Genomic DNA, 21,349 nt, shown 5'->3' with positions numbered 1-21,349 from the left:
CTCCCTGCTGCTACCACATTGCCCAGATGGCAGACAATTCCCCTAGAGGTCAGGGGACCTAGGCACGGGAAGTAGGGATACAGAGAGAGGGTGCTGCAGCACCCCCAGGTTTTGCACCCAGCTTCTGCATACCCCGGGGGGAGTGGGGCTGCTCCTGCAACCAACCTCCTGCTGGTTTTGCCAGCCCTGATCATGGCCTCTGGTTGGCTCCTGGAGGGTCCCGCTGGCCCTACTGGCTTCACCACCTCCTCCTGGGGGTCCCACTAGCCTTGTGGGCTCTGCTGGTCTTTGGGGTCCCATTGCCCCCCCAGTGTCTCCACAGCTCACAGGCCCTGCCAGGCCCTGTGTCCAGGCCATCGGCCGAGAGGTTCCATTGCTACTGGGGCTCTGCTACTGGCCTCAGCCTAGGACTCAGCAGCTGCCCAGCTTGGGGCAAGGAGAGACTAGACAGGCCCGTACGCAGGAATTCCGGGGTGTGTGCGCACTTTTTTCGTAAATGTGGACCGCAGGGTTGTAAATGCACCTCCCGTGGTTCCCGAAGTAAGTGGGGAAATCAGCCCCAGCCTTCCCCCGGCCAGCTGCAGCATGCTTACTTGGCGGACAATGCGGGGGAGGTGCTTTTGCACCCTTTGCACCCCGCCGTGTATGGACCTGCTGGGTTGCCTGTTTTCTCAGAGCGGATGGATTGGACACCATCACTGCAAATGACATCCAGTCGGTCCGATCCTGGTGAGCTGGCAACTGGGAAGGGTGTAACTCAGCACCCGCACCCTAAAAATTGTTCTTGCACGGCTGAGAGGGGAGTATTAAAGCTGTGTCCTTCTTAGATCCCTGCAGGGAGGTGCTGGAAGAATTTGTAACAATGGAAACAGCATCAAGCAGCACTTTCCCTACTTCCAGCCCTATGGTGCTCTGGAAGCATTTGCTTTAGCAAAGGAGCTCTTACCATCCATCCAGGGGTTTGAATGTGCCACGCCCAGAGGCTGTATCCTGTAGTCCTTACCCAAAATTTAGCAAAGGTCCCATGGAAGTCAAGGCACCTATCTGTATTTGCCTCCAGGCAGGAATTCAATATATACATACTTTTTAACCCAGTCAGGAAAATGCTTTCAACCTCAGCATTAGCAGATCATGAGTTAGGTATGTTTCAGGGCTTGTTTTTCCTCTGTAACCAAGAGACACTGACTGGATTTTATGAAAGAAAACCCCAAGCAGAGTGAGCCAATGAGTAAAACTTCCAGCTTAACAAAGGATGTAAATGATCTCCAGAGGATAATAAAAGAAACCACACCTTGAAAGTAAACATAGCAGAAGAGACTTCAAATACAGACTGAGGGAGGAGGGGTAATAATTTCCTTTCCGTGCTCCAAAGGAATCCATTTGTTTGACCAAGAGGCATTGTAAATGAATTCAGAGCTGGTTAAGCCCCACTGCATCAGAATTTTATTCTGTACTTTTGTTTAAGTAACAAACGGCCAAAATGACGTCTCTGCCCAGAACATGTGCAAAAAGAAAATTGTTACACTCACTAATTATGCCCATTAATGTGTCCTTATGACTGGGAGACCCGTTCCAGATTACTGAATTCAGTGAATTCATTAGGACGTATGCTGACAAACAGGATTAGTGATCCCCAAGGGTACAGCGTTACATTAGGTTCTGTGTTCATTTATTTTGACAAGCAAAGTTTTGTTTTAATTATTTATGATAATGCGTTCTTCTGCGTGCTGTAGCCTGTTTGGTGTAAGGGATGAAGTCTTAATGAGACTGCACTACAGGCCTTGGCTATTAAATTTTTCCAGCGAAGTAGAGCAGACTGCCTGGGGAAAAGAGGGATGGGGGTGGGAATTATCACGCTTTGTGAATTAGCAAAGCAAGGCTTGATGAGGTGCTACCTTATTGTATAGAGCAGAGCTACTCAATTTTGGAAGCCCTGGGGGCCACGATGATACTCACAGCACATGCTGAGGGCCGCAACTTAAGTGCGGTTGCATACATGTGCAGATATATATGCAAATTTATGCAAATAGCTTCTTTCACACTGATGGACAGGAATACAAAGCACTTCCCACAATGCCCCGGTGCTCCTGGCACCTCCTGTCTGGGGGCTAGAAACGCCGACACCCTGTACCCATCTGTTCCAGCCAGCCCGCCCACTTGCGTCTTTCAATGCTCACTATTGTGGAGCATGTTCCGAATGGAGCCATGTTCAAAGGATTCCCACCCATGGGCCGTGTGTTGAGCAGCCCCGGTGTAGGTGATCATTGCTTACATATACTGACTGTTTGCAAGCACAAAAGACCTGGATGGGCTGGAGACTCTGCAAATCTGTTTTGCTGCCTCAGAACTTTGTCACCCAGCCATCAGGGTATCTATTTATGAAAACCCAGGTAGGAGTTTACCTCATCATTACTTGCCATTATCCCTCCTGTTGCCGAGGCGTTTAATAGAGGTGCCATGTTTTGTTCTGTCACTTAGGCGCTGATGACCCATGTGATCCATTACTGTATCATTGCTCTCCCCATGGTATTTGCACTCTGCACTATGGGCATCATTACGGACAGCATTCTCACCAAGGCGGTCCCTCCTTCGGACACCGGTAAGACTGGCTAAAAGACTCCGTTTCTCTTCCAGCTCAGACTCTGGGCTTGTGGCTTTTAAAGCCTGAGGTTTCAAGCTGTGGGCTGGCAGGCACATGAATACTGCTGGGTTGGTGCTGGGCTGCCAACCACGACTTGTGGGAAGAATGCCCAGTTCCCAGCACATCCCAGCGGGCATAATGTGGCTTAGAACAAAGCGTAACCTATATTAGTCCTGCCTCTCTGCCAGCCAGCGAACGCTGGTCAGAACAAGCAGGACGAGCGCTATGAGGAGGCCTGCTGTGAGCCAGCGACCAGCATCAGTTGACTGGGCCAGCAGCATAACAAGAGGCAGAATCCTGCAGCCCATACTTAGACTGAAATCCTCCTTGCTGCAGAGGATCTATGCAAAACTTTACTTATGCTTAAGGGTTAGGACGGGGTTGGGAACCTAAGGCCTGGGAGCTGAATGCAGCCCCTGGCTTGCCTGGATCCAGCCCCCATGGCTCAGGGCTCCCCCACAGCACTGGGGACCCCGCGCTGATGCTCCAGTCTCCCTGCCACACCCCCACAGGGCTGGAGCTGACAAAATCTACTAACTTGGGCCCCTCAGGCACGTGAGGGGAATGTGGGGAGTGTCTTCTCACTTCTGTGAGAACCCCGACTGATTTTTCTGTGGGTCAGTGGACCCAAAAAAGGTTCCCCAGCCCTGGCTTAGGAAGTGAACCACAAGGCCTTGTGTCAGCCTTTTGCACTTAGATCAATGGGCCCTCAAACTTTTTACCTCATTTCCACCCTTAGCCATGTCTGCACACCCCCTTTCTCAGAATGGGGTCATGGTTCCAGGAGGCGAGGATGCAGACAGGAATAACTGGGTCAAGGCTGGAGCCACAGCTAAGGATGGGGTCAGAAGTAGAGCCCCCCCCCCCCATGAATTATCCTCTGCACACCCCATGTGGGCACACCCCACGGTGGTTTGGGGACCTGTGATTTAGGATCATATGATTCAGATTAATAGATGTGGCTCTCGAAAGGGCTCGCAGAAAAAGAAGAGCTACAATATAGGCCGGCTACTGAGCCGAGGAAGAATGTCACACTTCATAGCGCCCCTGCCACGTGGCTGCAGTGTGGTTGTGCAGCTATTGTTTTACACTAAGGCACGTTTATGATAAACTTGCCATTCCCTGAGCAATCTTGTTCCAACAACTGCATGTAATTTATGTTGGAAACCAGGATGAGTAGGCACAGAATTAACAATGGACCAGCTTGTTCACTATTGGCCAAGCACTCCCTTTATGACTTTATGCTCTTAGTAGTCATTTAGGCTCTTGCTGCCTGTGCTTCCACGTGCGGCAGGGGATTTGCATGGCGAGATCCACCAGGGAAAGGGCCACATAGCTTTCCTGTCACACAGGTGCTTCCTTTCGTGCAAAAGAGGCTATGGAACACCGTGATACACAAGAAAGGCTCAGGATTAAAACACGGCCGCATCCTCTTGTAAAAGAGAGATTCTGTTCAGGTGGAAGGACACCATAGGCATGAATCATGAAAGGAGTCATGTTTTCTGTGTATTGTAACAAAGGGAGTGTCTGGCCACTCCCCGCCCTATTGGAGAGGAAGGGGCAGAGTCCTGAAGAAGTTTGACTGACTTCATCATGTGAATGTCCATGCCTTCCTTCAGTGAAAGAGGGCTCCTAGGATACTGTGCCATTAGCCATATATGTATTATACCAGCATCAACATAACACTCTGAATCTTCCTTTCCACAGACAACTGGTGCCTGTAGGGGAGGAGGTGCAGGGTGGGGGCACCCAGAGGAACAGAGAGGAGACATAAGAAGGAGGCACCTCATTTAGCAATTAAAATGTTGGTGGGGCACAGGGGGCAGAGCACCTCCCAAGTGCTACCACGAGTCATCTAGGATTCCTTTCCAAAATGGTAACGGGGAACTGAAAGCACCGCCCTGGATTTTTCCAGTCTGCCATGGACAAAACTAAGACTCCTGCCTAACAGCAAAAGACACAGCAGAAGTGCTGGTGGTCACACACAGAGCCGGCCACCATAATCCATACATCCCTCAGGGGAGAAGCTACAGCTATGGCTGCAGTTGGTTGCAATAATCGTGCTTAAATTGTTTAGTGATGTTTCCATGCACGATTAAACCAGCTATTGCATTTTGCCACAGGGCTGGGGTACAATGGTGCACGTGTATTTATTATTCTGGAGTGGCCAGAAAAAGTGTTGCGCACAACAGTCAGGGGCTGCAAGCAATGTTACTGTGAGCTGTCCATAGCTCCCACCATCTCGCTCAAAATAATATTTGCTAGAAATAGGGGTCTGTTTATATGGGATGGGGCATAGTAATCTGAGTTAGTCTGTATCTGCAGTGCGGCTCTTTTAACCCTGCTCCTATGGCTCCACCTCACAAATCTCTGTGGAGTTGTCTCCTTTTGGGAGATCCAGAACTGGACCAGACAAATTCTATCTTGCATCCCCTACTCAGGCTGCCGCTTTATGGGCAGAGCCCAGTGGAAATTTAACTCAGACTTTGTACAGTTTGTCAAAGGTTGTGAAGCACTTTGGGATTTTTCTGGATGAGACTGTTCCATGTTTAGCTCGATTATTCAAGGCTGAAATCTACACTGCATACATTGTGAGCCCTCAGAGCCATTGAATCTTGGGGAGAATGTGATTTGTTTCACATGAAGCTGAGGACAGCACTGTCCAGCTCTGTGCAACTGAAAATTAGGAGTTTCAAGTCTTCAAGAAATGTTTGGGGGAGGGCAGTGGAGGAGGGGCAGTAGATGGCATTTAAACATAGAGCAAATCTGGAAATCGGCCAGACTGCTCTCAAAAGTCTTTTTGTGAGGAAAAATGGAGCATGCTCCTCTTTCAAAGTCCAGAGGCTAACTTTGGTCACAAGTAAGCACAAGTTTAGTGGCCTATTTGTAGTCCTTGTTTGCATACATTATTAGGTTCCCCCTCCCCAATTCAGTAAGATTGGCAGTCTCTTCTAAAGGACAGTGGAGAGGGTGGTACTGCAGGTTGGCACTGCAAAGGTTGTTTGGAGCCTAGAATTAGCGTGTTAGAGAGTATTGCAAGAAAAGATTGTGTACAATTGGAAAGCTGCACTTGGACCCAGGGCTACAATGGAAGGGGATTGTAGCAGACAGTTCTTTTTTTGTGACGGTACTGCCCGGTACGCAGTACTGGCACCTTCAGTCAGCGCTCAACAACTTTTCCCCTGGAGTACCGGCACCTTTTTTTTTAACAAAAAAAGTAAACTGGTAGCAGGTCAGCTTTGAGGTGCATTGGCGGAGTCGTGTTTGGGCTCAAAACTAGATTAGCAGAGGGGTGCTGCTGCAGGTTAAAATTTCAGTTCTTCAGTGAAAGCACAGGAGGTTGGGATAAAACTTGTACATCCTAATACTAAAGCCAAGTGCTGTGAGTCATTCACTTTCTCAAGCAGGGTATTGTTTTTAGAACTTTACTTCAAGGCAGAGGCAACACTGAAATCCGGAGTGTCAGACCTAGAAAAGCAGTTTCAGTGTGTAAGCTCCTTCTTTGGAGCACCTGTCTAATGTCATGTGGGTGTCTCCCAGAGAAATGCTACTAAAATGGGTGGCATCATACAGTAGCTAGTCCCCCTCCCTTCACCCCCTATTCCAGATACAATTAGGCTACGTCTAGACTGGCATGATTTTCCACAAATGCTTTTGACATAAAAGTTTTCCATTAAAAGCATTTGCAGAAAAGAGCGTCTAGATTGGCATGGACGCTTTTCCGCAAAGGCACTTTTTGCAGAAAAGCGTCCGTGCCAATCTAGACGCGGTTTTGCGCAAGAAAGCCCCGATTGCCATTTTCGCGATCAGAGCTTTTTTGCGCAAAACAATACCACGTTGTCTACACTGGCCCTCTTGCGCAAAAGCATTTGCGCAAGAGGGCTTTTGCCTGAACAGGAGCAGCATAGCATTTCCGCAAGAAGCATTGATTTCAGACAGTAGGAAGTCAGTGTTCTTGCAGAAATTCAAGTGGCCAGTGTAGACAGCTGGCAAGTTTTTCCGAAAAAGCACCTGCTTTTGCGGAAAAACTTGCCAGTCTAGACGCAGCCCTAATGTCCCAACTGTACAAGTGTAAAATTTACACTAGAAATGAGTCATTTCTGGGTGCATTTTCAAATACATCTGTGCCATTTTGATAGCTCATCAGCTTGATGTGATATTGTGACATTACAGCTTTTCACATCAAAAGAAGAGGAAATTGAGTTAGCTCTGAAGACTTTCAGTTCAAGACTGTTCAATTCACCAGTTCTCCTTGAGGAATTCCCTTTGGAACTGCGTCCGTCTTGAGCCTCACTGAAGGAATCTTCTCAAGAACTTTTCAATGTCCCTATCCAATGTCATCTGAAGTCAGTTGTAGTCTTTCCATTGATCTTAATCAGCACTGCGGAGGCTTTTATGACAAAAGGAATAGCTCCAGTGCTGAGTTCGCCTCTTATCAAACAGCTGGAAGGTTGGAGAGAGGTTAGTGGAAACCAGTTACTCAGTGAAAATTTTCTTTTCCACTGTCACCGAACATCAAACATCCCTGCCCTTCCCAGCTCACTCTGATTGCTCCATCAAATCATACTTCCCCAAAGCCCATTTGGAGGCTGCTGTGTATGCCACTCATTTCTTTACCAGTTACTGCTACTTTCTGTGGAAAATAGCAGGCTGGAAATGGTTTCATTCATTCTCTTATGTGGGTTTTTTTCTTCAAAGGCAGGAAGGGATCTTGCAGCATGCTGGAGTGCCACGTGAGAGCTGGTGGGAGTACCGGCTAGCCCCGACTGTGACTTGTGTCAGCATTAAAATGCCTGGCAGGACTCAATATTTCTTCCTAGAAGGGAGACGTTGATTCTGTGCACAGGTCCAGTTTAGGAGGCTCACTGGAGTATGGATCCACAGGTGTAGTCAGAAGTAAAGCTCACCATGGAGTTTAAACAAATTGATCCTTAAATCCAAGGCCAGTGTCCAGCCAACTTTTGGCAGCCAACTTGTACTGCTGCACAATCCTGGGGCAGTCCTGCTCTTGTGGTAAGCAGGGGAGTCCTGGTTAATCTTTCCTAGCCCTGTCTGGCTCCCCTCCTGCTAGGGAGCCTATCTACTCTCTGTTAATGATCAGCCTTCTTTCTCCATTAGACTCAGATATCACACTGCTGGCCCAAAATGTGCCATTGCCTGACTCATCCCGATTTGTTCAGCTAGGCTGCACTGTGGTGTGATGCCATATCTAGGGCATTCCCATAACCGTAGCATTGTAGCAGGACATAAAGCAAAATGGAGGCCGGGTAGGGTAGCCCAGTGCCGCACAAAAGGTGCATTAGGTCAAGTAAAAGAGGAAGTGAGAGATCACTGGCCCCAACACCCTTCCCTGACACTTGCGGCATCTGGCCAGAACCCTGATTTTTACTGAAGAAGAGAGATTGGGAAGACTGTGGCTAGGCAGATGGCTGAATCAGCAATTGCAGGCAAAGCAGGTCACTGAGTGGGACAAGGAATGATGGCTATTGGGAGGGGATAGGAAAAGAAAACGAGCGTGGGCCACTTGTGGTGAAGGGAGAGGAGGAAAAAGTAGGGAAGATGCAAATGCTTTGGTGGAAGGGGAGGTGTAGGGAAGCCAGAATAAAAGGATAAAAAAAATGGCTGCTTCTACATTGGATTGAGCCAGACAGAGCATTGCAGATGGTTTTGCTAATGTACTAATCCTCAGACACTTATTAATCAGTTAACATTGTGAGACCAGAACCTGCAAATACAGTGGGCCTCACTCAGCCCCACCCCACAGACTCAGTGATTCTTTATATAGTCCCATTCCATGCTGCAAAATTCAGATTCCAAACAACCCAAAGATCAGTGGTGGTTAGTACCAGCCTCTGTATCTGGGTCTTTAGGAAAAGAGACTTATTTTTCAGCAAAACAAGACTTTCTGAGGTGCAGACCTGGAGTCTGAGGCTGTGTAAAGGATGGCGATCTGGTAAAAATGCACACACACAACCCACGCACACACTCCAAAGTACCAGCTCAACGGTGGGGAGCCAGTGTGAACTAATTAAGTTCAGTTCAAATGTCTGAAGGGGGAAAAAATTGTAGAACCTGCCCAGAAAGCTTGGTGGCTGTGTGATTGCTCCTGCTGAGGCGAGGTTTGGTTTGATCCACCCACCTCACTGATGGGAAGCAGCGCCCAGAAGGCCTTACAGAAGGATTTTTCAAAGACACACATGTACTCCTGCCTATTGGCTCTCTTCTCAAACTAGCATTCTGAACCAAAGTACAGCAAGCTCCGATCTATGTTACACTGTGAACTGGTCAGGTTCCCTCTAATTCACACTCTCATAAAGATTTATGGACTCAGTTCTGTTCCAGCTACATGATCTCCTACCTCTTTATAACTTGTAGAGTCAAGTAGTGCACATATGCTCACATGTTGATTTAGCTAGGCAGGGCCTCCATGCACAATACCACACCTGAAAGCAGGATATTTATGTACGTTCCAAAAGCCTACTCCCAGAGTTTTTTCTCATCTGTGCAAGCAGCAATCAGTCATACCAATATTCCAAATAGTCCAACACCCACTCCCTTTGTGACCAGAGTCTAAGCTGAGTTCATAGCAGGTGGCTTCTGAGATATCTCCCTTCCCCTTCCCTGGAGTCCTGTTCCAAGGGGTTTCATTTTGGTAGCATACTAGTTTTTCCTATCTGAATAGCGGAATAACGTGCCTGCATCATATCACATATGCTATAATATTCCCTGTCCATTCATCTGCATGCATACATGCACATGGCCCTGCTTTCTCATGGCCAGTGGCTCCTGCTTGCTTTACACTGCCAGTGTGGTACAGGAACCTGGGGGCGCCATCTTTATTTGTGAGGAGGCCTTTCTAGGGCATCAGCTTTTAAACAGACTAGAGTCCAGCCTTTCAGAGCCAAGTTGCTTTACTGCAAATCCGTAACATCCTGTATCCTTAGCATAAGGCCAAATTGTTGTTTTTGCACTGGTAGCTACCTCACTTAATTATTGGCTGGGATAAGTCTGCTCTTTCAAGAACCAGAATACTCAAGTGTAAATTACCTCACCCTTCGTGACATACATTTTTCCAGTGATAAGCCTAACTCAGAAGACTGCTTCCAAAATCAGAGCCTCTCCCCCAGGATTGGGCCCTGAATTCTTCCTTGAAGAAGGATGCAGAATCTGATTGTCCTTTAGTACAGTATTCCTGTTGTGTAAATGTTGCAGTGGAGAACTGCGATGGCGCATGATGGAAGTTAGACCCTGTGTCTCCAGAAACATGTATGTAAGCTATATCTGTTCAACAGACTGTCGCTGAAGCATTGCAATTGGAATTAATCTGTAGCTTATATGTGCTCACTTCTTCTCTCCCCTCTTCTGTAGGTGCCATGCTTGGGATATGTGCATCCGTTCCCCCCCTGACACGGACACTGGGCCCAACAATAGGTGGAGTTTTGTATAAGGTGTTTGGAGTCCCAGCCTTCGGGTACTTGCAGCTGGTTATCAACATACCTCTGTTTTTATATATTTTAAAGAATAAAATACCTCTGAAAGAGGAGAAAGTTCAATAACCCAGATGTCATGTAAATCTACTTTATCCACAAAAACTAAAGTGTGCCATCAGGACTTTTGACTCCATCACCCCAGCTTGGAAATAAAAGTATCCTTAAGCCAGCTCTTTGCACGTCTGCCGTGTGTTTGGTAACTTTTGCTATTGGCACAGTTTACAAAGCCATGGTCTATAATGGTATTCCTCACACAGCTGATCTTTTACAGACATGCCAGCTCTTCAGGGCTCCACACCAGAGTCTGCTCTACAATTAGAAGTAGGACCAGATCCTCCAGGGAATCAGCACAATTCCATTGAAAGCAATGAACTCAACAAGGAAGTAGTGTGGAAGCACAGACTACCCACAGGGAGGCCCTAATCCCTCTGAGCAATACTACAGTATCAAGTGCTAATAGTTACAGAAGTTCCAGTGACTCCATTCCAGACACCCCTGCTTACAGGTGTGGGTCTATAATCTCTCACACTGTAGAATGAAAGAAAAGGCATGTCTTCCAATTTTTTCAGACATGGGGGCTCTAAATGCACCTACCTAAATCCATATTTAGGCCAGGCTTTAGCCCCACCTCAGAGAACACAAAAAGGAAACTTTCAGGCTGCAGGACAGGTAACTGAAAAACCTTTGGGTTCAGGAAACCATGGAAACCAAGTACTGTATCCTTCAGCAGTAGGGCACAAATCCCTCACTGCAGAGGGGTTCCTTCCCACGAGCCATACACTTTGGCTACGTGTACACTTGCATGATTTTGCACAAGAACTCTTTTGCGGAAGAGTTCTTGTGCAAAAACTCTTCCAGAAGAGAACGCCTACACTGGCATGTGCCTTTGTGCAAGAGATGTGCTTTTGCACAAGAGCATCCATGCCAGTGTAGACGCTTTCTTGAGCAAGAAATCTCTGATGGCCATTTTAACCATAGGGCTTTCTTGCGCAAGAAATTCATGTTGCCTGTCTACACTGGCCTCTTGAGCAAGAACAGTTGCGCAAGAGGACTTATTCCTGAGCGGGAGCATCATAGTTCTTGCGCAAGAAGCACTGATTTCATACATTAGAACGTCACTGTTCTTGCACAAGAACTCGCGGCCAGTATAGACAGACAGCAAGTTTTGGCACAAAAGCGACTGCTTTTGCAGAAGATCACGCCAATGTAGACACAGCCATAAGGACTAGACTCTCTTCAAGCAACAGGTTGCTTTTTTCCAGTGGATGAAGTAGGTTTCAGCTAATAGTCCATAATTTATAAAGCTTCATGGAGTAATGTATAGCCCTAGCATTTCCCAGGTGTTCTTGGGTGAGCAAGCACTTCCCTTTTGAGCCACACCCTCCATTACCTCCTTTTTAGAGTTATGCTTTAATCAGCCCCTAATTAAGCCTCCTAAATGCTGCTCACATTATAATCTCTGTAGTTTATACCAGTGCTCTACTTTCCCTTCATTGACAGTCTATAGAAGGCAGTGGGAGCTTTACCTGATTAAGGAGTTCTGTTTCAGACCATTAGCATGGAACATTACACAGGAAAAATCTTGCATTCAACTCTGTGTTGAAACCAAATGCATGTTTCCTTGCACTTCTCCTTTCAAGCTGCACAGAAGGGATAGCTGAATGTTGCAGACTTATTCTCAAGGAAGTGTAGAGTATTACTGACAGGTATAAGTCTCATAAGACCTAGTTTCTGTAAGCATAGTACCAAGGAGTTCAGCTATTTCTCCTACCTCTTGGCATTGCAAGTGTCTCTCTGGTTATGCTGAAAATCCCTTGAAAACGGCCTCTCCCATTCAGCCTGGCTGATCCTGGCCGGGACTAGAAACTGCAAAGATGCATGGAGATGTGAAATAACAGGGAACTTGTACAGCTCTTTCCACACCTCTGATTGTTTAGGTTGGTCTTTATTTTATCCTGAACCAGTTCAGCCATTCCTCTTCTTCCAGACTAAGTAAGCAGCTAACTACAGGGAAGGAGGATTGGTGGAAGCATGAGGAGGCAGATTTTTCTGTATCTTAAGGGGTTCTTGTACCTTTCTCAGGGTATGTCTAGGCTGTGTGGTTTTTCCAGGATTCTAGAAGTATCCCAGAAAAACACTGCCGTGTCCAGGGAACACATTTGCTCTTCCACTATTTTTTGCAGAAAAGGAAATGTGCTCTTTTGGGGAGCCCTGTATATCGCATTCTACAAGGGATAAGGGCTCCTCTGAAAGAGGAGGCTTTTCCGCTATGTGGCCCCTTCCACACGGGGCTAAATGGCAGAAAGCCTCTTCCAGAAAAGCAATCGGAAAAAGATACGCAAATTGTGGAGTACAATTTGCGTAACTTTTCCCGAAAAAAGGCTATAGTGTAGGCCTAGCCTCAGACACAACTAATCCTGACTTGAATTGTAGGGGGACTAGTGGTCTGAACCAGTAGGGCAATTCCTAGTTTAGATACAACTGATTTTCTGCTTGGGGACCAATGGTAGCTTGCTATTTCCTACAGCAGGGCTACTCAACACGTGGCCTGTGGGTTTGGGTTTATGCGGGGCTCAACACATGGCCCACGGGTGGGAGCCAAAACAAAAAAAATAGTAAATATAATGATCTTCTGTTGATGTGTTTTAGTAGTTAAATTCCTGGACTGTCATTGCTCATTACACGTGCTGTCATATGGGTGGAAATCAGGTAAATATTGCATTTTATTAGTATCAGCAGAACTGACTTAAATGGGGCCTGTGTGTTATGTAGTCTTGCCTTTATCTTTGTATTCATGCCTGTCAGTGTGAAAGTTATTTGCATATATATGTGACCACACTTAAGCTGTGGCCCTCTGGCATGTGCTGTGAGTATCAATGCAGCCCCTGGGGCTTCCAAAGTTGATATGCCTGCAGGACAGGGCTACTCAACTTTCAAAGCACATTAGGATTTTATATAAACCAAAATGTTTGGATAGATTAGTGGATCCCTATTTCCAGGTGGTATTTAAGAACAATTATTCTGCAACTGGCACCAATAAACATACTGCACCACAGTGTATAGTAATAAAATGTGAACATTTCAAGTAATTTATTTGGAATGGACACATTAATGCAAAAAGCAATATTAAGACAGATAACTGCTTAAAGACATTCATCAAAATAAATACAAATATAGATACCACAAATAATTTAAAATGGGTTTGTTTTGCACCAATGGGTGCTGAATATTCTTTGCATCTCATAAATAGAAGAGTAGTTTGCAAAGCTGTGCCACTTAAAAACCATTTGGAAGCTTCACCAGAAGTCCTTTTAAAAAAAGAGTCTTTGGTTTTTAAAATGCATCTCAGGCGAAGCTCAGGGCTCTGTGCTCAGCAGCCTCAGAAGTTGGAGGAAATCCAACTGTTCCCAGACACCTTTTTTGCTTTCCTTCATTGGTACCCTGTCCCATTTCAGTCCAAGACACTCGATCTGGTTTCTCATCCTGTGGTGCATTCTAAAAAGAGCAACAGAAAATAAGTCAAAAGCGCAGCAAATAGAGCACTATTCCTGTGGGGTAAGAACCTAAGGGAATTTGCGCTCATATTTAAAAATCTCAGCCTATATACAGAGTTCCTGAAAGAAGTCCCCATTAAGTGTCTATCCACAACTCAATGGCATAACTATTAAACGGCTCTTGCTAGTTAGTGACCATACATAGTATTGCCCAGAGGTCTGGAAAAGGCAACACTCACAAAAAGGCAATAAGCACTCAGCTTCCAAAATGGAGAACCAAGCCTACAACTCTTCAGCGTTCTCTGCTGGCTGAAGTGGTTTAAAGGAGCACACAATTAGCCTTTAGACTGGTACCAGTATTGCTTTCCAGTCAAAAGCTGCAGCTCCATGCCTGCTGCTTGAATTGGGTGGGGTGGGAGAGGAGAGCAAGGGGTGCTAGATGGAAGAGACACACCATTAACACAACATAGTCTACCCAGACAGAAGCGAGGTAGACTCTTAAGACATAGAAAGGCCCAGGCCCCCTCCCAAACCCCTCTCCAATTCAAGCACTTAAAACCCAAGTCTGATGCTGCCATTGCCTCAAGCAACACATGGCAAGGTAAGGGTCTTCTCAGGGAGCATATGCCAGCATCAGCCTCTCAGAAGGATGTCCCCAGCAATGTTCCCTCTAATCTTTTCTATTCACGTGCAGAATAAAATTTTATGTGTGCACTGAGGCATGTGCAAATGTGCACCACCAGTACGAACAAAAACCTAGCTGTGAGCCCTTTGCTAATCAGCTGGGCAGCATCTGAACCTCTCTGGAGCAGCAGCACAGGCTCACAGCTTACAGGGAACCCGGGTCCCCAGGCCATGTGAGAGACCAGAAGGGGGGTGAGGAGCAAAAGCACTTCTCCCATCCTCATTACCGCTTCCTTTCCCCTCTTAAAGAGGCAGCGATTTGCCCCCTGGTGAAAAATAACTTACAATGTCTTACAGGAACTGTGCTATTGCAACCAGCTCTTTCAATCGCCAGGGAGCTGGCTTTCGCCGCCGGGGCTGTGCACCTACCAGGCCAGTTGCTAGCAAGTCACTTTTGAGGCCAGGCTGGCAGACGCTCAAGTGGCTTTAAAACGGCCCCTAGGGATTTCCCGAAGAAGCCAGCGAGCTTCCGGAGGCCCATTCAATGGCCCTGCCCAGCAGGGGCCACTATGGAGCCCAGGCCCGGAAGGCTCCGCAGCGCTGGCCAGAGCCCGGGCACCCTCGTGCTCGCAGCCAGGCTGGGCGGGGAAGGGAGCCCGCACAAGGCGGGTCTAGACGCCTCAGGCCGGGTCCCAGGCGGGCGAGCCACGCGCCCCGGGCTCTGTCCGAAGCCCGCCGGGAGCGAAAGGCCTCCCCGCCCAGCCAAGCAGACGCTGCAGCCTCGGCGCCTGGCGGAGCCGGCTCCCCCCTAGCGGCGCGGGCTCCCGGCCCAGCCAAGGCGAGTCTCTCGCACCGTCCCCCGCCCAGCTCCTACCTCCTCCTGCCAGCGCCAATCCCGGGGGGGGCGGCTCAGGGCGCCCGGGCCAGTCGCCGCTCCTGGCCGCCCGCCGCCTGCTCCAGCTCCTGGCGGCTCTTGAAGTCCTGGATGGCGCGCTTGTTCTGGAAGTCGATGAGCGCCATGGTGATGGAGGCGTTCCAGCAGCTCTGGCCCGGGCAGCGAAAGTCGATCTCCTTGTGGTCCGTGGTGACGATGGTGAAGTAGATGTACTTGCCCGTGCGCTCCACGCAGTCCACCTTGAGGATGGAGTGGAAGCCCAGCTCCTTGCCCCGGGCGCGCTTGTGCCCGTCCGGGAAGAGGCTCAGGCTGTCCTTGGTCAGCACCACCAGCTTCTTCTTCCAGAGCTGGAAGAGGCTGTCGCTGCGCTTCTCCAGCTCGCCCTCCCGGATCACCTCGGCCGGCATCTTCATGGCACAGCTGGCTGGGACGGGACCAGACGGGCGCGTTGCGAGCCGGAGTCCTCTGGCGCTGCAATGAGCGAAGGGCGCTGGGATGGGAACAATTTATTGCGGTGAGTCAGCGCCTCGCTTTTCCGGTGCCACTCCCTGGCCCCCGGCCCGGCCCGCTCCCCCTTCCTCGCCGAGCCCTGCCCGAGCAGCCGGCGTCTCCTCCCCCGCAGGCCCCGCCTGTGCACCGCCCCCCCGGATCCCAGCTGCCTGCATCCCCTCCCACTTAGCCTCCCTCTATCGTCCCCCCCCCCCTCCGTTCCCTGCCTGGCCTCTATCCATCCCCAGCTTCCCTCTCTGCAGCTCCCCTTCTGCTCCAGCCCTCCTGCCCTGTCCCAGGGCTCTCCCACGTTCCCTCTCCCCCTCCTAGTGTGGCCAGCCCTTCAGGCTTGCCCCGGATCTCCAATAATTAAAGATTGCCATGGGACAAAACCTCCAAGAATAGCCCCAAACGAAATTGGCAGCCCTCCCCAAGTCTCTTCTCCCTCCCTCCCACCCACCTCTTCCTTCCCCCCTCTGTCTGTCTACCCCTCCTCACCTGTCCCCTTTCCTCCCTCTAGGCCCCTCGCCTGCCCCATCTAAAGCGGTGACTCTGCTCCGGAATGTGGCTGGTGCCCAGCCCAGAGCGTGACTCAGCCCGCAGTGGCCTTTGGAACTTTCTCAAGGCTCCAAGCCACCGATCCAGCCTGGGCTGAGTGCTCAGGCCGGATGCTGGGGGATGGGAGGCCCCTTCACTCTGAAACTCACCAGACTTGCGCTCTGCCCTGTGGGAAATCCCTGGGCTAATGTTTCTGATTTTTATCCTCCACCCGGGACCTTCCCCAATTCACATGCTAGGAGAGACCCAAAAGGGGAACATCCCTAGGCTAGTGCTGTCATTCCTGGCAATGAAATATACACCTCTCTCATCCCACCTATCTGACCCCGGAAGCCCTCCACTCACTCACATGCCTACCTAACGTGTATCATCTCTGCATTTCTGAGGTGCCCATCACCACGCTATGCAGGCTTCCTCTATCAAGCTACATTAAAGAATTCACCGCACTTTTTCACATTGGAAACTCTTATCTTCTCTTATACAGCACTTTGGTCATCCAAGGCTCATCTCCTATAATTCATCATACTGGAAAAGTCTGCTGCACTTTGTATGAAACACTCCCAGAGTCCCTGAGTCTACCCACGCACAATGAATGGCAGGATGAGAGCTATAGATCAGCTTTTGTGCCAGGAGCTCAAAAGCTTGGTAGTTTGGAGAGAGGGTTTTTTTTTGTTGTTGTTATTGTTAAGGTTTCATGTGAAATTTGCTTTTTCAGGTGTTTCTGAGGGCAAATTCAGCAGTTTTCAGAACAAAACACAGTTTAAACTATTAAAAGCTAAAGAAATTATTTCAATGGAGAAGGTTAGTTAAGATGTTGTACCTAAATGATAGGATGATGAGTGCATCAGAAATGCAGAGTAAATGGGAGCCAAAAATGTTTTGTTTGTTTTTTTTTGTCTAAATAAATAAAATAGTTTCTTTTCTTATTAAAATTTCCTCATTTGGAAATGTTCTATCCTCTGGCAGGCAGACACTGGCACAACACCTTGAACATGAATAGTTGCGTGAATGCCAAGTATTAATTATTATCATTACTTATTTTATTAAAGTATTCTGAGAGGCCTGATGAAAAGGGATATTGTCAAAGCTAAAATGTAGATATCACAGGGAAGAAGCAAGGGAGCAGTAATTTCTCTCACTCCATTCACAAAATATGCTGCCCTCCTGTGAATGAGATTCTGCTTACAGTACATTATCCAGATCTTCAAAACATGAGAGTGCTGCTAACTTGGTTCCACTGCGCTCCTTGAGCTGGTCCATCTCAGTGGAATTGGAATATACCCCAGAGTTCTGCCAGGCTCTTTGAGCTTGGATCCCTCTCATTTTGGAAAACAAAATAAGGGATGGTACGGCACCAAAATGAGAAGTCATTTACAAACCTGCACAGCTTACTGTTCTCTTCCCTGTTCTTCCAGATCTAGGTACAAATGTAATACTATGTTGGTTAGGGGGTCTGATTTTATTGTTTGTAATCAATACAGTTCTACAACTACCACCTCTCATGTGGGCATAGTTATATTAGGATAAAGATGCCTTGCAAACTACAGCTTATTTTCCTGCCTTTGTGGCTCTACAGATATAGTGACAGCCATATAAAGCATCTTTATATTGATATAATTATGTCAGCCAAGAAGAGGGTGAGTTATAACACTTTAGGTGTGCTGCAACTCTCAGGGGTGTGAAAAAGCACTCTACTCCCACTCCCGAGCGCAGCAAGTTACAGGGCTGTAAAGCGTCAGTGTAAACTGAGCTACAGCCCTGGGAGCTGCGCTCCCAATGCAGTTAGCTATTCCCATGGTGGAGGTGATTTACATTGTCATGACCACACTGCCCCATGAAAGCTCTGCCACGCTTTCAAGTATAGACAAAGCCTAAGTATAGTAATCTTTTGTGTGCCCATTAAACCCTTGCTTGATGAGGAATGACATTTTTAACAATGTGGTGAGTGAATTACCATCACTGAAGCTATGAGTTCACTTCACTGAGATTCCTAGATTACAAAGTCCGAAATGCCCCTTGTGATTATCTAGCCTGACCTTCCATATAACACAGGTCAGGGCCTGCTGGAATTAATTCCTGATTGATGAATGGGGCAGTTCACGCCCCTAGGAGTTCCTATTTCAGACTCTCTGCCAACATACTAGCTCTTCTGAGGTTTGCTTGCAACCCCAAAATCTAGAGATGTAGCAATTTTTTAATTATTATTTTAAAATGAAAGCTAGCAATCTGGAGAAAAAGGTGGCTTATGGCTGGGCCATTTGTGGCTGTTTCTAAGCCCTAGCTAAAATTTGACATAGCTAACCTGTCATAATTTTACTTTTATGTGATATAAGCAATGGGGAGAAGGATTGTAGGGTTTTACGTAGCAGACTTTCTCTCCCTCAACCTCTCCCCAAGCAAATAAAAACTAAAACATAGCTGTTGGTTCAGTCAGTGCAGTAAGGAATCAACATTTTTCTCTGACTTCCATGAACAGGCCTGTATTTTTCTTTCCCACTATGCTGGCCACCTTCATCAATTTATACTGGCAGCTTATGGAAATAACATGGCTCCTCTTCTCCTAATGCATGTATTGCTATGATTCTTGTCAACATTTCTTTTATGGTCCTGTATACAAAAGTAGAGCAGGCAGGCACAGCACACAGCAGCAAGGAAGTATGTAGGCACTACTAATGAAAAGCACAATTTAAAATTCCTTATCTTCTTCTCACTCATTGGAACCAGTTATTCTAACAGCTGGAACAAACCTTTATATAAAAAGACTATGACACAAATGTCTGTGTGAGAGATCAGTGATGCATGAGCAATTGCAGGTTTGACTTTCCTCTGTTTGGCTGGCAGGGTTTTTGCTTTTGTTTTTTAGACACCAAGTAATTTAGTACAGTATTTGCTTTTTTATTTTTCTTGATGTTATATTTAATTAAATTCTTTAATTGCTCTTAATTAAGAGAAGGGAGCTGTTTAATATTATTTATCCTAACATAAGTAGGGTATCAAATGTAGTGTCAATAGTTATCCATTAAACTCCAGAATAGACTTCTGTGGCCTTTGATCCATATGTCATGGGACAGTCTGTCACTTTATCAGTGTTTTTTTTAAATTAAATGTAAGATTTCTGCATATTAACATAAAAGCATATAATGTACTATATTAATGCTCAAAAGCTTCAGAGGGGTAGCCGAGTTAGTCTGGAAACTTAAAAACAGGAAAAACTTAAAAAACAACAAATAGGTTAATAGCACCTTAAAGACTAACAAAACATGTAAATGGTATCATGAGCTTTCGTGAGTAAAACCCACTTCTTCAGATGACCAGAGTAGCTATCCTAGCCCTGGTCCAAACTCCCCTTATTTTGAAATAGCAAGCATAGCATCCACACTACCAAGTCTGTTGTTTGAAAATAAGGGGCTGGTTATTTCGAAATAATAACTCCTGCATTTCACGAGGAATAATGCTTATTTCAAAATAGTTATTTTGAAATAGCGGTAGTGTGGATGCTCCACCGCTGCTATTTCAAAACACTGTAACTACTCCCCAGAGTCATTCAAAGTAATTACTCTCCAGTGCTCCTGGGGCTCTAAGTTAAGGTAACACATCCATGTTAAGGGAGCCTGCCTCATATTACTTTCAAGGCTTCCTTGTAGTGTGGACACGCTATTTTGAAAGAGTTCTTTTGGGAGTTATTATTTCAAAATAAGTTACTTTGAAATAATTTCCTAGTGTAGACTTGCCTCTAGTGTATAAGTCAGGGGTGCCCAAACTTTTTTCAAAGAGGGCCAGATTTGATGAAGTGAACAAGCGTGAGGGCCGACCATTTTGCCTGACATTCTTTGAACCATTAAAATTAAATGCAAATTAACTATTTTATGCAAAGTTTATTGCAAACGGCATACTTTTCATTTCGTCACATGGATGACAAATCTAAACAGGTGTTAAATCACTCTGCCTTTCATATCTGAAGGCCAGATGAAAAAAAAATCCAGGAAGCTGAAATATATGTCAGGAATATTGTAAAGTACATTACATATTATTGGTAATAAAGGTTGTCTGTCAACTTTTAAGTTCAAAAAATATGAACAGGAACATAACACCAAGTATACATGTTGTGTCCAAATATATTTATAACTGATTTAGACCAACTGACATTAACTGAGATTTTACAATGTATTCATCTCAATACATATGGATTCGTTGGGGGCCATAAAAGATAGATATTGCCAAATTACCTGTGGGGCCGTATTAAACCGGAACACGGGCCGCAATTGGCCCGCGGGCTGGACTTTGGACATGCCTGGTATAAGTGGACCAGTATCAGAGCATGTCACTGGACCTGTTGTATTCCCCAAACCAGGCTTGGCCAAAGAGTTCGCGGGGCCCAAGGCAGCACACTGTGGTTGGCTGAGCTACACGGCCGCACAGCTGCCAGTCAGGGCAGCGAGTGGGCAGGGCCAGGAGCTGGGCAGGGCAGGGCCCTGAATGTGCAGGGCCCACGGCAACCACCTCGCTCATCTTGCCCAAAGGCTGGGCCTGCCCCAAACCCTGCAGGAATCAAATAGATTCTAAACGTGTGTCTGGGTTCTACTTCACACAATCTGTCACTGGCTGCATTTCAAGATGAGATTGTTTCCAGAAGACATTTCACAACACAAATATGCTTTGGTTTTGTTGCCTGCTTCACCTTCACATTTTCAACAACACTATGTACACTAAATCAAAGCTAAGCATTGAATTTTCCTTAGTATTTTATTTGAAAATGAGGGAATTTCCATTTGGGGTGCTCGGTAAGGATGTAAAATCCTATGTAACTGGTTAATGGATTAAACGTAAGATTTACTCATGCATTATGGGTGTCGTTTATTGGTTAACTGTTCACATCCCTCATGCTCGGTACCTTGAAGTGCCAGTTCAGGAAACCACTTAAGCATACGTGTTATAGCAAAGCACGTGCTAAGTTCCACCGAAGACAATGGGGTGAATGTGTACCAAATATGACTGCTCCCCTGAAGTGGGGCAAGGAACAAGGTGAACATTTGTAACAAGCACTTTATTATTGCTTCAAATATGCTGTTTTAAAAATAATGTTCTATCAGCGATGCAGCCTGCACAGCTTTTCTTTCCACATGTACTCCCTTGCTTTTCCAATTACCTATATTCTTTG

The 21,349-nt window shown here is 46.8% G+C and overlaps 2 protein-coding genes across 4 annotated transcripts in view; one reads left to right on the top strand and one right to left on the bottom strand.

Moving 5' to 3' along the window:
- The window catches only part of SLC67A1 (solute carrier family 67 member 1), a 154,865-nt gene extending 144,565 nt beyond the window's left edge, over positions 1-10,300 (top strand). For all 3 annotated transcript variants that reach the window (XM_014579428.3, XM_014579427.3, XM_006134904.4), the window contains exons 10-11: positions 2,479-2,599; positions 10,010-10,300. In XM_014579428.3, coding sequence (XP_014434914.2) covers positions 2,479-2,599; positions 10,010-10,197 — 309 coding nt within the window. In that variant the 3' untranslated portion in view covers positions 10,198-10,300. The remainder of the gene's footprint in view (positions 1-2,478; positions 2,600-10,009) is intronic.
- A 2,889-nt stretch (positions 10,301-13,189) lies between these two features.
- On the bottom strand, positions 13,190-15,732 carry PHLDA2 (pleckstrin homology like domain family A member 2). Its single transcript, XM_075928133.1, has 2 exons — positions 15,124-15,732; positions 13,190-13,626 (listed from the first exon to the last, which is right to left on the bottom strand). Exon 1 carries the CDS (start codon positions 15,555-15,557, stop codon positions 15,159-15,161), a length of 399 nt encoding a protein of 132 aa, XP_075784248.1. The 5' UTR covers positions 15,558-15,732; the 3' UTR covers positions 13,190-13,626; positions 15,124-15,158.
- Positions 15,733-21,349: the final 5,617 nt, after the last annotated feature.

The sequence above is a fragment of the Pelodiscus sinensis genome, chromosome 4 (genome assembly GCF_049634645.1).
Source record: "Pelodiscus sinensis isolate JC-2024 chromosome 4, ASM4963464v1, whole genome shotgun sequence".
Classification (NCBI taxonomy): Eukaryota; Metazoa; Chordata; order Testudines; family Trionychidae; genus Pelodiscus; species Pelodiscus sinensis.
This window is presented reverse-complemented; position numbering and strand designations above follow the sequence as displayed.

Excerpts from the sequence above, each read along its gene's own strand:
- PHLDA2 (XM_075928133.1), bottom strand. The coding sequence starts at position 15,557 with ATGAAGATGCCGGCCGAGGTGATCCGGGAGGGCGAGCTGGAGAAGCGC.